This window comes from Branchiostoma floridae, chromosome 2 (assembly GCF_000003815.2).
Source record: "Branchiostoma floridae strain S238N-H82 chromosome 2, Bfl_VNyyK, whole genome shotgun sequence".
Classification (NCBI taxonomy): Eukaryota; Metazoa; Chordata; class Leptocardii; order Amphioxiformes; family Branchiostomatidae; genus Branchiostoma; species Branchiostoma floridae.
The window spans coordinates 21478339-21490396 of NC_049980.1; the positions used below are offsets into that span (position 1 = coordinate 21478339).

At 41.2% G+C, this 12058-nt stretch overlaps 1 protein-coding gene across 2 annotated transcripts; it reads left to right on the forward strand.

The window, feature by feature from the left end:
* The first annotated feature begins 26 nt into the window (after positions 1–26).
* On the forward strand, positions 27–6154 carry LOC118409349. 2 transcript variants are annotated; one of them, XM_035810312.1, is made up of 9 exons: positions 27–125; positions 1598–1762; positions 2033–2114; positions 2427–3421; positions 3708–3833; positions 3973–4197; positions 4445–4660; positions 4876–5037; positions 5554–6154. In XM_035810312.1, the coding sequence occupies exons 2-9, from the start codon at positions 1657–1659 to the stop codon at positions 5793–5795; spliced, it is 2154 nt and encodes a 717-aa protein (XP_035666205.1). In that variant the 5' UTR covers positions 27–125; positions 1598–1656; the 3' UTR covers positions 5796–6154. The 2 variants fall into 2 exon arrangements, with proteins under 2 accessions (XP_035666205.1, XP_035666206.1); XM_035810313.1 differs by lacking the exon at positions 3973–4197.
* The last annotated feature ends 5904 nt before the right edge of the window (positions 6155–12058 follow it).

A 12058-nucleotide genomic window follows, 5' to 3' on the forward strand; every position in this document is an offset into this window, starting at 1 on the left:
ATGTTCCAAATATTTGTTGTGCTGAATGCGTCCACTCTAGCAGACAGCCGACTGTCGTAATTTTGGTATGCCGTAAATGGTTCAGTGTCGTAAAGGTGGACACGTGTACTACTTCCAAGGGGCAGGTAATCCATGCAGAGTAGACCAGATCTTTCAATTTCCATTTACCTAGGATAGAAGTACCGATTTGGTTAGTCCATGGGACTCGTAATGAAAGGGGGGTGCGGGTGGGGTGGGGATGTGATAGCATGAAATATTTATTGTACGTTTTGAAAATCATAACGTTACAGATATGACCAGATATTCCTTACCTGTTCAGTGATCTTCAGTCATCAGTGAATGTTTGGTCAAGGAGTTTATATAGGACATATAGGGACCTTGGTTTGGTCAAGGACGTACAAGTATATCGGACTCCTATAAACGTAACCAATTTAAAACCGTGAAACCAGTACATTGTAACGTTATGTCTCAGGCCATCAGATCAGATAAACCACCCTACTAGTACAGAACCCCAAAACAAAAGGGGATGCATGCCGGGACTGGGCCTTTCTATGGTATTGACATGATGAGGTGAATTACCTTGCTGTATTATTTCAAGGGTTGTATTGTTACAGGCAGTACATGCTGGTACCCATCAAATGAGGCGGTAAATATGCTGGGGACAACTCTTTGAACATGCTGGGGCGTATATTATGTCCCTTCTGAAAGACGAAATGCAGTTCTAGTCTGGTTACCAGGATCTGAACCAGAGTCTCTTACCAAATTGGAGCCCGAAGAACCAAGGACGTCATATAACGTCCTTGGTCAATGGTAATCCCAGCTGTGGGTGGACTGGATGGAACACGACAGCTAATCATATTAATGGGGGAATGGGGGTGAGGAAATTATAATAAGCAATTAACAATCAGTATCTACTACAGGAACCCTCAGTGCTCAAGATACTCCTGTATTCCCTGTGGCTGCATTGCCAGCCAGTCCTGTGTTACAAGGAATATGCTGTCTATCAGTCACATATCCTGCACATAAGAAAGGAACAACACAGACAGCTCTACTAGTTGTACATCATACAGTACAAACACACACTCACAGCATGCGCACACAAACTTTTTTTTTGTAAACAAATGATTATTGACACACTCCTTCAAAGCGTGAGACATCTGTTTTGAATTTGATGTTGTGCCCCATCCTGGTATTATTTGTTTCACCTAGTAACAGTTACCCCTTCCCTTCAATCTTAACATTCACAGCATTTTCTGTTGTTTAATTGGAATTTAGTTTATATAATTGTTTTCTTACAGACTTGGATGAGCTGTTCATTGCAAGCCCAGCAAAATGATCAACTGTTACATTTCCCCCATCCCAGCCCCATCCCACCCACAGCTGGAATTGTCACTGACCCAGTGTTTACTAAGAAAAAAAAATTGCAGCTACAGGCCAAACCCTATGCATAGCCTTGGGGCCCCAAAAAGGTAGTCTTTCAGGCTAGCCAGCCCAGCTCCTGGGCCCAGGCTTTTCCGTAAACCCGATGCAACAGCCCCTCCTGTCCCTCAGTCATTTTACTGTATAATGTCATAATAACCACTTGTTTGCATAACAGTACAATGAGCCTACAATAGGATCAGGAGTAAAGCAGACTACAACAAGTTGGAAAAAGCAATGATGCTGAATTATAGATGCCTCATCATCATCATCATACTTGTCTACAATGCTCTGCACACAGTGTCTCCTTTACCTGACAGAAAGATGGCCAGTGGATACACAAGTGAGCACACTTTATAATCTGTCTTGCATAAAGATACGTAATGATATTGTCCTGACAAGACATACATGTAATATGATTTCATGTCATGGATATAACGTTATGGTCACAGGATGTCATATTAAAGAATCTTGTTTGATACTGTATGTTGTCATCTTTGGTTACTTGTGGAATACATTTTTAACTTATGTCTATCTTATGAACTATATACACCAGGGTATTACATCTTCATCACAAATGTTATATTCTGATACATTCATATTTCCTTCTCAGTTCCTGTACTTGGTTTGGGTACAGCAGCAATGGGGGACAAAACATATGATGCTGTGATGGATGCTTTGAAAGCTGGGTACAGGTAAGATGTTACAGTGTTATATCTCCTCACAATAGTTACACAGTCTGACACTAGACAGTTCAATTAAAAATATATGTTTCTTAATTGCTAGTTTTTCACTAGTGCAAGCACACAACCTAAACTAAAGCTTGCTGCAGTGACTGTTGGAGGGCTACCATCACATTAGATCACATCGATATTGTCTTTGACCTAGTAAGCAATCTCTTAATGAACTTCTTCTTATCAACATGATAAAACCAAAATATAAATCTCTTGACAATGTGTGAAAGGAATAAAAAATCAAGAATTTCTTTTTTTTTTTTTTTCTTCTAGAATGATTGATACAGCTCAGGCCTACTGGCACTCTGAGGAATCCATTGGTCGAGCCATAAGGGACTCAGGCATTCCTCGAGAAGACATCTTCATCATCAGTAAACTCAGCCCCCGTTATTTTGGTCGTGATCTAACAGCTCGCTCAGTGGATGTGTCACTCAGGAAACTTGGTACTGACTTCATTGATCTGTTCCTCATCCACAATATACATTGCTCTGACTACTTCCAGTGTGCCCCTGATGAACCTAAAGCCACATGGGAAGTTGCCTGGAAGGCCATGGAAGAGCTGCACAGACAGGGTAAACTAAGGAGTCTTGGAGTCAGCAACTTCTACCCTCCGCTTCTGGAAAAGCTGGTGGCCATGGCAGAAGTACCAGTTTCCTTGGTACAAAACTGGTTTGATCCGTTCTATCGAGACAAGGCAACAAGGCAGTTCTGTGAGAGACATGGCATTGTGTACCAGGGGTACAGCACTTTTGGGACTCAATGGATGTATATGAGACAAGGGCAAGAGAGAAATCCTGTCCTCACAAATCCTTTTCTTATGAAACTCTCGGAAACTTTAGATGCGTCTGTAGCCAACATTGTCCTGCGATGGGCCCTACAGAAAGATGTTGTTGTGATTCCACGATCTGTGAATACTGAGCATATACAAAATAATATGGAGGTCCTTGACTTAGAATTAAGTGAAAAAACTGTGAGTGACATTGACAACAATCTACCTTCTGTCAGGATTGGGGTGAACGGAGAACCAATCATAGATGATGCTACATGGAATAGGATAATGGGAAATGTAATTGCAGATAACCATGATGATGATCTTGATAGGATGAGAACTGCAACTGAACAGCAACAGGAGAGGAAAAACTCTGGGCAGACAAAATTAACTGATGTGGTTCATCTTGAAGATGAGACAGTTTTTATTGGGTCCGATGACGGCAGGATGTATGCCTTAGATGCTGAGAATGGACATGTCAAGTGGACATTTACCTCAGGTTAGTCACAACAGGCAATGTCATGCAAAACACTCAGATATTGTATGAAAATGAGCCGGTTTTGATGATGATACATGTTTCCAGGAGTCCAAATGTTCTTAAACTTCAATCCTCTTGCTACTTCTGCTTGTGGATTTGATTGCCTAATTAGAGTTAATGGCAAGATGACGATAAAGAATTAGAGCTTAATGCCTTATAAGAACTCGAGTCATGATATGTGATACAACAGGATGCAGTTACCTGTAGGTTGACACCTCATCGACCATGCTTTTTTTTTATCATCCAGAGGAGGATCTGGGGTCCACTGCTGCATTCAGTCCAGACCAGTCTGTGCTATACTTTGGGTCAGAGGATGGGTACATGTACGCCTTACGTGTGAGGGATGGGTATGCAGTATGGAAAGTAGAATCAGGTTAGCAAAGGGCCAGGAGAGTTAGTAATAACAGGGTACATGATAGTTACTTTTCAATGCTCATGATGTTTTTGGTAATGTTGTAATTCAATCAAACCAAGATCGACAGAAAGGTACTGAATTGAACATTTGTTTCCAGGGCCTGTCAGAAGTTCATCTGTGGTTGGCTGGGATGGTACCATCTATATTGGCACCCTGGACAACCAGATTTATGCTATTAAACCTGATGGAGAGGTAAAGTGGTCACGTGATCTGGGTGGGGAGATTTGGGCGCGTCCTACCATCGGGAGTGGTGGAAGACTGTTGTATGTTGGTGTCATGGCAGACAACAACCACAATGCTTTTGCACTAGACTCACACACAGGTAAGGGCATTTAATGTCAAAGCTACCCTTTATATTCTCTAGATAAGTGGTTGTTGGACTGTAAATGGTCCAGATGTTGTAGATGTGTTTTGGAATGTGATTCAATTTTTATACTATATATTGTAGTCACGTAGTATGCTAAACCTATAACTTCCAAGCTTACACGTATTGATACAACAGTAACAGATATAACAACCTTTAAAGTTCAATGAAGTGGTGAAGGTTGATTGCAATTTGTTCCTCTCAGGGAATCTGGTGTGGTCGTTCAGAGCTGGTGGGAGCAACTGGTCGTCCCCAGTCCTAAGTCATGATGGCCGCTATGTGTTCTTCAGCTGCCAGGACTCCCACATCTATACCCTGCTGGCACACACTGGGGACCTGGTCAGCAGCTTTGATGTGGGAGAGGAGCATGATGGGATAAACTCTACACCTGCCATTGCCAAAGATGGAACTTTATTTGTTGGTAGGTTTAACTAAAAAAAAAAAAAGCTTCCCAGCTGCAGTATTGAAAGAAAAGCTAGGTGTCTCTGATAATGCACACTGTTGTTGAGACACTCAAGCAGATGTTTGAAAATTTGTGTTTTATTTATTTTCAACATGATGTAATGCCTTTGATTTGACATAGTTAATTTATCTACCCCAAGTTCTGGACATGTGTTGTTCTTGTGCCTTGGACAGGGACCAATGGAGGGTCTGTTGTTGCTGTTGAGATTGGAAGGGGGAAGCTGAAATGGGAGAAGAAGCTGGGAGATGAGGTTCTATCCTCACCTGCACTGGACAATGGAGGAAACCTTTACATCGGCACCAGTGATGGCCAAGTTCTCAAGCTTAAGCAAAAAGGTTTGCCCAACATGTGCCAGGGTTACAAGAAATTGTAGTCAGGTAGAATCACCGATCCCAGTCAGAGTCTATAGATTTAAAGATATTCCCTTAAAAGATAGTCAGAACTTTTAAACTTTAATTCAAGTCATATTTTTAGGATTTATTAATGGGAGACTACCTAACACATTCCCTACATCCTTATCATACTATATGATTCATAGTATATGTTGATGAATCAGGATCTCTAACGATAGAATCGCTGATTCTGCCAGATCCAATTGTCTACCCTTACCACCTTAGTCACCTAGCACAAAATTGTAGTATTAGACTGAGTACACTTCCAATGTCTAACAATTTCATGAAAAATAGCTCAGTATACTCATGTCCAAGATCCAAAATTTGCATGTACATAATGATTGACCCTATGTCTTTGAAGTTAACAGTTACCCCCCTCCTTGATGTAGGCTGCAATTGATTAGTATTTTGACTGAGGTTGTGGAAGCTAATCAATAAGGCCATTTGCTATGTTTTCAGATGGGTCCACTGTTTGGCAGATCTCAACTGGGGATGCGGTCTTGTCCAGCCCCACATTGGACTCCCATGGACGGGTATTTGTGGGGTCCAACAGCGGCTTTGTCTTTGCTATTAATGAGGAAACAGGCCAAGTGACCTGGAAGGTTGAGACTGAGGGACCAGTGGTTGCATCTCCATTGATCACAGCTCACCATCAGTATAACTATTGGTACGGTGGAGAAGACACTAAGGATGAACTGTAGTGCTACGACATGTGGTATATGGAGGAAGCTTATTTAGAACATCTATCAATGGGGACAACAAATCCTAGGGCCACACTAAGCTAATTTCTTTGCTGTCGGATTTTTGGATGGAGCAGACGGAAAATAAAGTCAACATACCTAAGTCACATTTCATGCACTGAATTTCGAGCTACAGATGCATTGGTGTGGAAATAACATCACATCATATTGGACTGTACATGCATAAACTAAAACAGCTACTACTGACACCACAATACTGACTACTATAGTTATTTATCTGTCAAAAATATTTCTCCATTTGGCCACACCAATTTTATTTATTGCTTCTCAGATTTGCCTGTCCATTTTTTTTTCATTTAAAAAAAAAAGAATTATGTCCTGAGAAAAAAATAATACAGTAGAAGCCAGTTAATTGCACACCAGATAAACGCACACTTCTGTTAACTGCATGGAATCCTAAAATCCCAAAACAGTGCGGTCCAGCAAGATAACTTCGCATTATTGCACCAGTCGGATAGTTGCACGAAATTTACTGGCAAATAGGCCGTGCAATTAAGCGGCTTCTACTGTACAGGTTTTGCTATCACAGGCCTGTAAATATTACCATTCAGAGCCACATACACATAATTTCAGTCTAAAAACAATGCCTTTTATTAAAAACATTAGTAACAAATCAAAGGAAGGGTTCAATGTCTAAAAAATGCCATCAAAAACATTTGGTGTTATTTATCTTCACCTCAGACCTTTGAAAAAAAAATTTCGACCTTTTTTTCTGAAAAAATCCGAGAAGCAACAAATAAACTTGTTGTGGCCTTTCCATCCATGAGTGCATGTAAAATTTCTTCCCATCTGGATCTATTCTGTGGGAATACCAAGGCTATTCAATAACGATTTTGCTGTCCAGAACTCCTAAAAAGGACATTATATATTGTGTGGAATGCTTTGAACAGTTCCCATTTACACTATTACATCTTGAACCTACGTGAGATGTGGTCTACGTGACAACCTAACTGATTTTCTTATAAACACATTAAGCTGAGAAAAGGTAATTAGGCCTCAGCAAATAAATTTTATGGATGACCAATGATTGAAGTCACAAAGCATGTTACATCACAGCCAACAAGTCTTTTATTCCTGCTTTCAGGAAGTGCAGAAAAAGTGATACAAACAGATATAGAGACTCACCTGTTCCATACCTGACAAGGTTACTTAACGATGATATGTGATGCAGATGCCTATATACTTGAGAATTCTATAAGCTTTTATGATCTATATTGATATGTAATAGATTCTGCAATTTCCCTCATTGATATATCTTTTGTCACCAGTTGGTGCTTTGCCGGATATTTTAATTGTTTTTTATCCATGTTTCTATCCATTTGTTAGATTTTAATGTGTATTAGATTTTGATGGATGAAGATTTCAAATGTACATGTTAAGTCTGTAAGTCAGGATACGTAATTCAGCCTCCCCGGCTGCGATGTATTTACGAAATAAACCATTCATATAGTTACATGTACTAGTGTTGCAGCTTGGTATCACTCTCAAACTTCACACAAGGCAACTGAAATGGATTCACTTGAACTACGCTCATGTCATGTTCGCCATCACTGAAGGGAACAAAATTTCTCTTTTTTTTCAAAATCAGGCGAAAACTAATGCTATCATCCACAAAATGTACATGTTGTGGCCTTAATGTTGCTAGAGATGGTGCTGTGGGAGGAGGCTGAAGTCACCAGAGACACGTGGCGTGTACATGTCAACGCCAGGAACGGTCTCCTTCTTTAATAAGCAGTTGCGCTCATCCGTGTAGACATAAGCTTTATACTAAAACGGAACGGTGCATATTCATCACGAGACCCGAAATATTTGTTGTCAGAGTTCAACATAACACGTCTTGTGAATTGCCTCCGAATGAAGTGCGTTTCTTTCACCGCGCCACATTTTGTATGCAACTGGACACAACTGTGGATTTGCGTGACAAGGTCTCCAAGTACAAGACTTCTACAACCGCCGGTCCCTTTGCGTCTGAATGCATCTTTGCGTTGGCGGTACTTCTATACAAACAGTTGGTTTGTCAACGCCGCCAACAATGTAAATCACTAACACTCAGGAAAAGGCTTTGTTAACTTGACGTTGCTATTCACATACCCTTCAGTGGACGTCAAAGGAAGAAATTCTGACTCGTTGTTGTGCCCAAACACAAGACAAGGATGTAACTAAGGAGATAGAATGGTTGGCACTCCCGACCATTCTATCTCCTTAGTTACATCCTTGTTTGGGACAATATGTCAGCTCTAACCTGAAAATATGATCTGAAGCACAAAGTGTCAATGAAATTTGAGCCTGAAAATATGATCTTGAACACAAGCGCAAAGTGCCCATTAAATCGTTGAAATGAGGACGCGTATCATAGGGTAGAGGTGGCAAGCTTAATCTTACAAACAGTGACAAGAATTACTTCTTTTGTCAGTCCGGATCCCACCACACGACATGTTCCCATGACAACTTTGGTAAACATCTACTCTCCCGTCAAGGCCCCTGGAAATGGTAAGCAGCGCCTTTTTTTCAGCATTTCCTCTCTCCTTTATTTTTCAAGTATGTACAGATTTCGTGACATGTCCTCCCCGAGGGGAAAAAACTTTAACTCGTGCTTTAGGTTGACACGCACCGCTCCTAATCACAAGTATCCGTTGAATTACAAGTTTGCAAAGTATACATAATCCACCACCTGTGTTCTGCCTGACAGCGAAAACAACTAAGTTGCCATATTGTGCACTGTAACGGACGATAACTTGAATTTACGACGAGGTTATTTACGGTTATCTTCGCAATCTTGTCAGGGTCCGTTTAATCGCACCAATTACAGCAATTACTTACCCTTTTGATTTTAGCAAGCCTCGGGGCGTCATTCATCTTTACCTAAAGCTAATTTGGTCATCCGAGACACGAGTGATCAGCAGCTCCACTAAGATTATTATGCTGCACGGTTCACAAATACTGACCTAATGATTGTTAATTACTGGACGTTTTTCACAACTTTTTTATTGTCCACATCATCCTAATATTGGACTGTCTTCAGCCAAGAAGATTGTATCGAATCTCCTTGCTTCTAGCTTGAAGGTTAAAGTCTTTTTTTTAACCTCCTTGCTTCTAGCTTCCTCTGCCTTCCTTTTCGTGGGCGTGGGCGTAAGTGGAGGATTCGCCATTTTCAACACATTGCGGCCAGGTTTTGCACCGGGAAAGTTCTTATGCCGAAAAGGAATATATTATATGCCGGAAAGCATGTAGTAGTAGTCTGCCCACAGCGGCGAGACTGCAAGCTTCCAAGCATATACATGTATTCCTTTCCCGGCATGGGAACCTTCCCGGTGCAAAAACTGGCCGCGATGTGTTGAAAATGGCGAATCGTCCAACGCTTACAGAGATGCCGGCGAAGGTGGCTATTTTCTTCAAACAATTGTCCATCCGTCCTTCAGTTCTGGCTGATAGACCCTAGCAATACATAATCCTAAATCACTTAAAACAGGACTGCACATCTCTGTGGTAATTGTCAAATGGTTCCCTCAAATTTGAAGAAGGAACAGCCAGCACTACTAAAACTTTTTTTTTTCATGCCGTACTGAGTTCAGCACGTGTACCGGCCAATACAATACCGCGTGATCAACCTTATATGATCTCCTTAGAGAGTTTGTATACTAGGGCGCTGCTAGAATGGTAATTCCCTTGGTTGTAAGAACGTCCTGTCCGCTAATTAGAGTTGATGTCGCTTCGGGTATGTCCCTGTCTCCTCAACTTTGATATATGCGGACAGCCCGCGTGCTTGCACCAATTTCAACATGCTTCGTACTTCATCAAATCGACTTTATAGCAGAACACGACAATTCTGTACTCATTTGACGCACCCTACTGTAACAGAATAAGGATGTTTTCTTGGTTGGTACCTTCCTGGTGTGTGGTGATTCACTTCAGTAAGTTTGTCCTACACAGATAAAATCAAGTAATAGAATGAGATCGGATCGGTCAAAATGCGTCAAAAGCCCTCCTTTCGATGTAAATATGGAACCAATACATCGATTTTATCCCTCTGTCACTGTAGTTTTCTCTTCCCTAGTGATCACATATGACATTAAGGCCATCTCTTACGTCAACACATGCGCATCTCCGCAATTCCGCATTAGAATTGATCAATGCTCACTGGAGAATTAAGTGTGTTCAGAATGCGTGGCTTCCGTAATAAGACAGCTCAGGGAAGTGGTGGTACAACACATGCGCATCTCCGCAATTCCGCATTAGAATTGATCAATGCTCACTTGAGAATTAAGTGTGTTCAGAATGCGTGGCTTCCGTAATAAGACGGCTCAGGGAAGTGGTGGTACATGTGTGGCTTTCCTTCGTTCTATAGATACAGCTCCACACACCACCACTACCCTCTGTATTGTAAGTCATCAACGTAGCTACAGCAACTAAAGCCATCCAGATGAGAGTGAGTGGAAAGGATTTTCGACATAACTGAACTCTTACGTGTTGTACGTTAGTTTTCATTTTTGTTGGGCAGTTGTTACCAGTTAACGACATCTGTCTTAGCTGACCCTGTGTAATGACTTATTTCATTTCTGATAGATACAGTTAGAAGTACCAATGCATAATTTAAGAGATGCTATGTCTTGGTACAGACTCTAACCAGTGTGACTTCTTCTCTTCATTGAGATGGAAGAACGATACATTGATTCTTATCCAGTACGTAGATGCGAACAAATGCAATTTTTAAGAATTATATTAAGTTTTAGCAATATTGGATTGCATTTCACCCACATCATATGACGCACACGTAGATACATAGGTCTATATTTCACCGCGACAGTGTTCTTGGTGTAAGTTTGTTATGATTCATGGCCAATTCTGCCAGCCACGCTCAGCAGGATAACATGTATGGCGTGCCTTCTCATTCTTAACTCTGTCTGTGACTGTTTTTTTTTTTTCAAGATGAAGTCTAGGAAGAAGTATGTGCTTGTTGAGGAATGTTAAATCCTTTGCGTCCTATTCCCTTACACAGTAAGTCGATCTCAGCAAGAAATCACATGGTGTCGGGAAAGCCGAGAATATATCATATGGAAGGAAAGTCGCGCGCCAGCCAGCAACTCACGGACCGTTACCAGCTGCGACACTGCCACGGTAAGGGCTGATATCACTAGTGTCAATCTTGCTTATACAAGGATACGGTTTGTCCCCGGGGTGGGATGGATAGAGACCAACACCGGTTTGTAGTCTTGGTAATTGGGCCCAACAGGTCGCGGATGTATGGAGGGTATACGTATAAGCAATGATCCGTCAAGGTAACGTTCCTGTAGGACATGTAAAGGGCTCGTGCGGCCACAGATACAGTATACCCCTTGTAGGCAATCGAGCATTTCAAAACGCACAGAGGAGCACGTACTTGTTACTCAGCAGAATTCAATGCATACTTTAATATCATTGCCTGGCACCCAGAAGCTGGGCATGGCAGTTTTTTCCAACACGATACATGGAGGGAGCAGCATGTGTAGAATGCGTAGAGTAAAGGCAACATTATATTCATAGATTATGTGACGTTGCAAGCCATAGTCTAAATTACTCCTCCTATTTATATCCTCGCCTTTAGGTTAATATTATGCTCAAAATCTATGATAGTCATTTTTTAATCAAGTTTTCGTTGATATAAGCAAAACTGCCCCTTCCGGCCCGGAGGCTCGCAAATGCGACCGCCCTGTAGGAATTAATTTTGTCGCATATTAATATTTTGAAGATGTTGGGAGTCCATATAGAGCTGAACATAAAGCTTTTCAATTTGGCCGTTTCTCTTCAACAGGGTTACTAGAGACGCGAAAGAAATGTTATTCCTCGTCAGATGATTCCTTCCAACCTGAAAAATAGAGGATCGTAAGCTGACCGAAGGGTAAGGCTTACGCATATTGTCCGTATATCATGGAGTAGCTGCGATATATGACATTATTATGCAGGGTTTCTGCACCAGCTTGTCTGCTGTTGCGTTGCGTCGCATGTGTCTCTACTCCAAACAGTATGGCCACGAATTAACCCAATATATTTGAAGAAAAATGCTGAAAATGGAAAAAAATTGACCGCTCTTCTCCATATCCTCCAACAAAAATATGAAGTTGAAGCAATGAAGAATTTTATAACAGTTGATTATTCTAATCACGACCATTGCATCTTTAGTATGCATTTCGGTGATGTACGTTCTAGCTTTTACCTTTACTTGATTT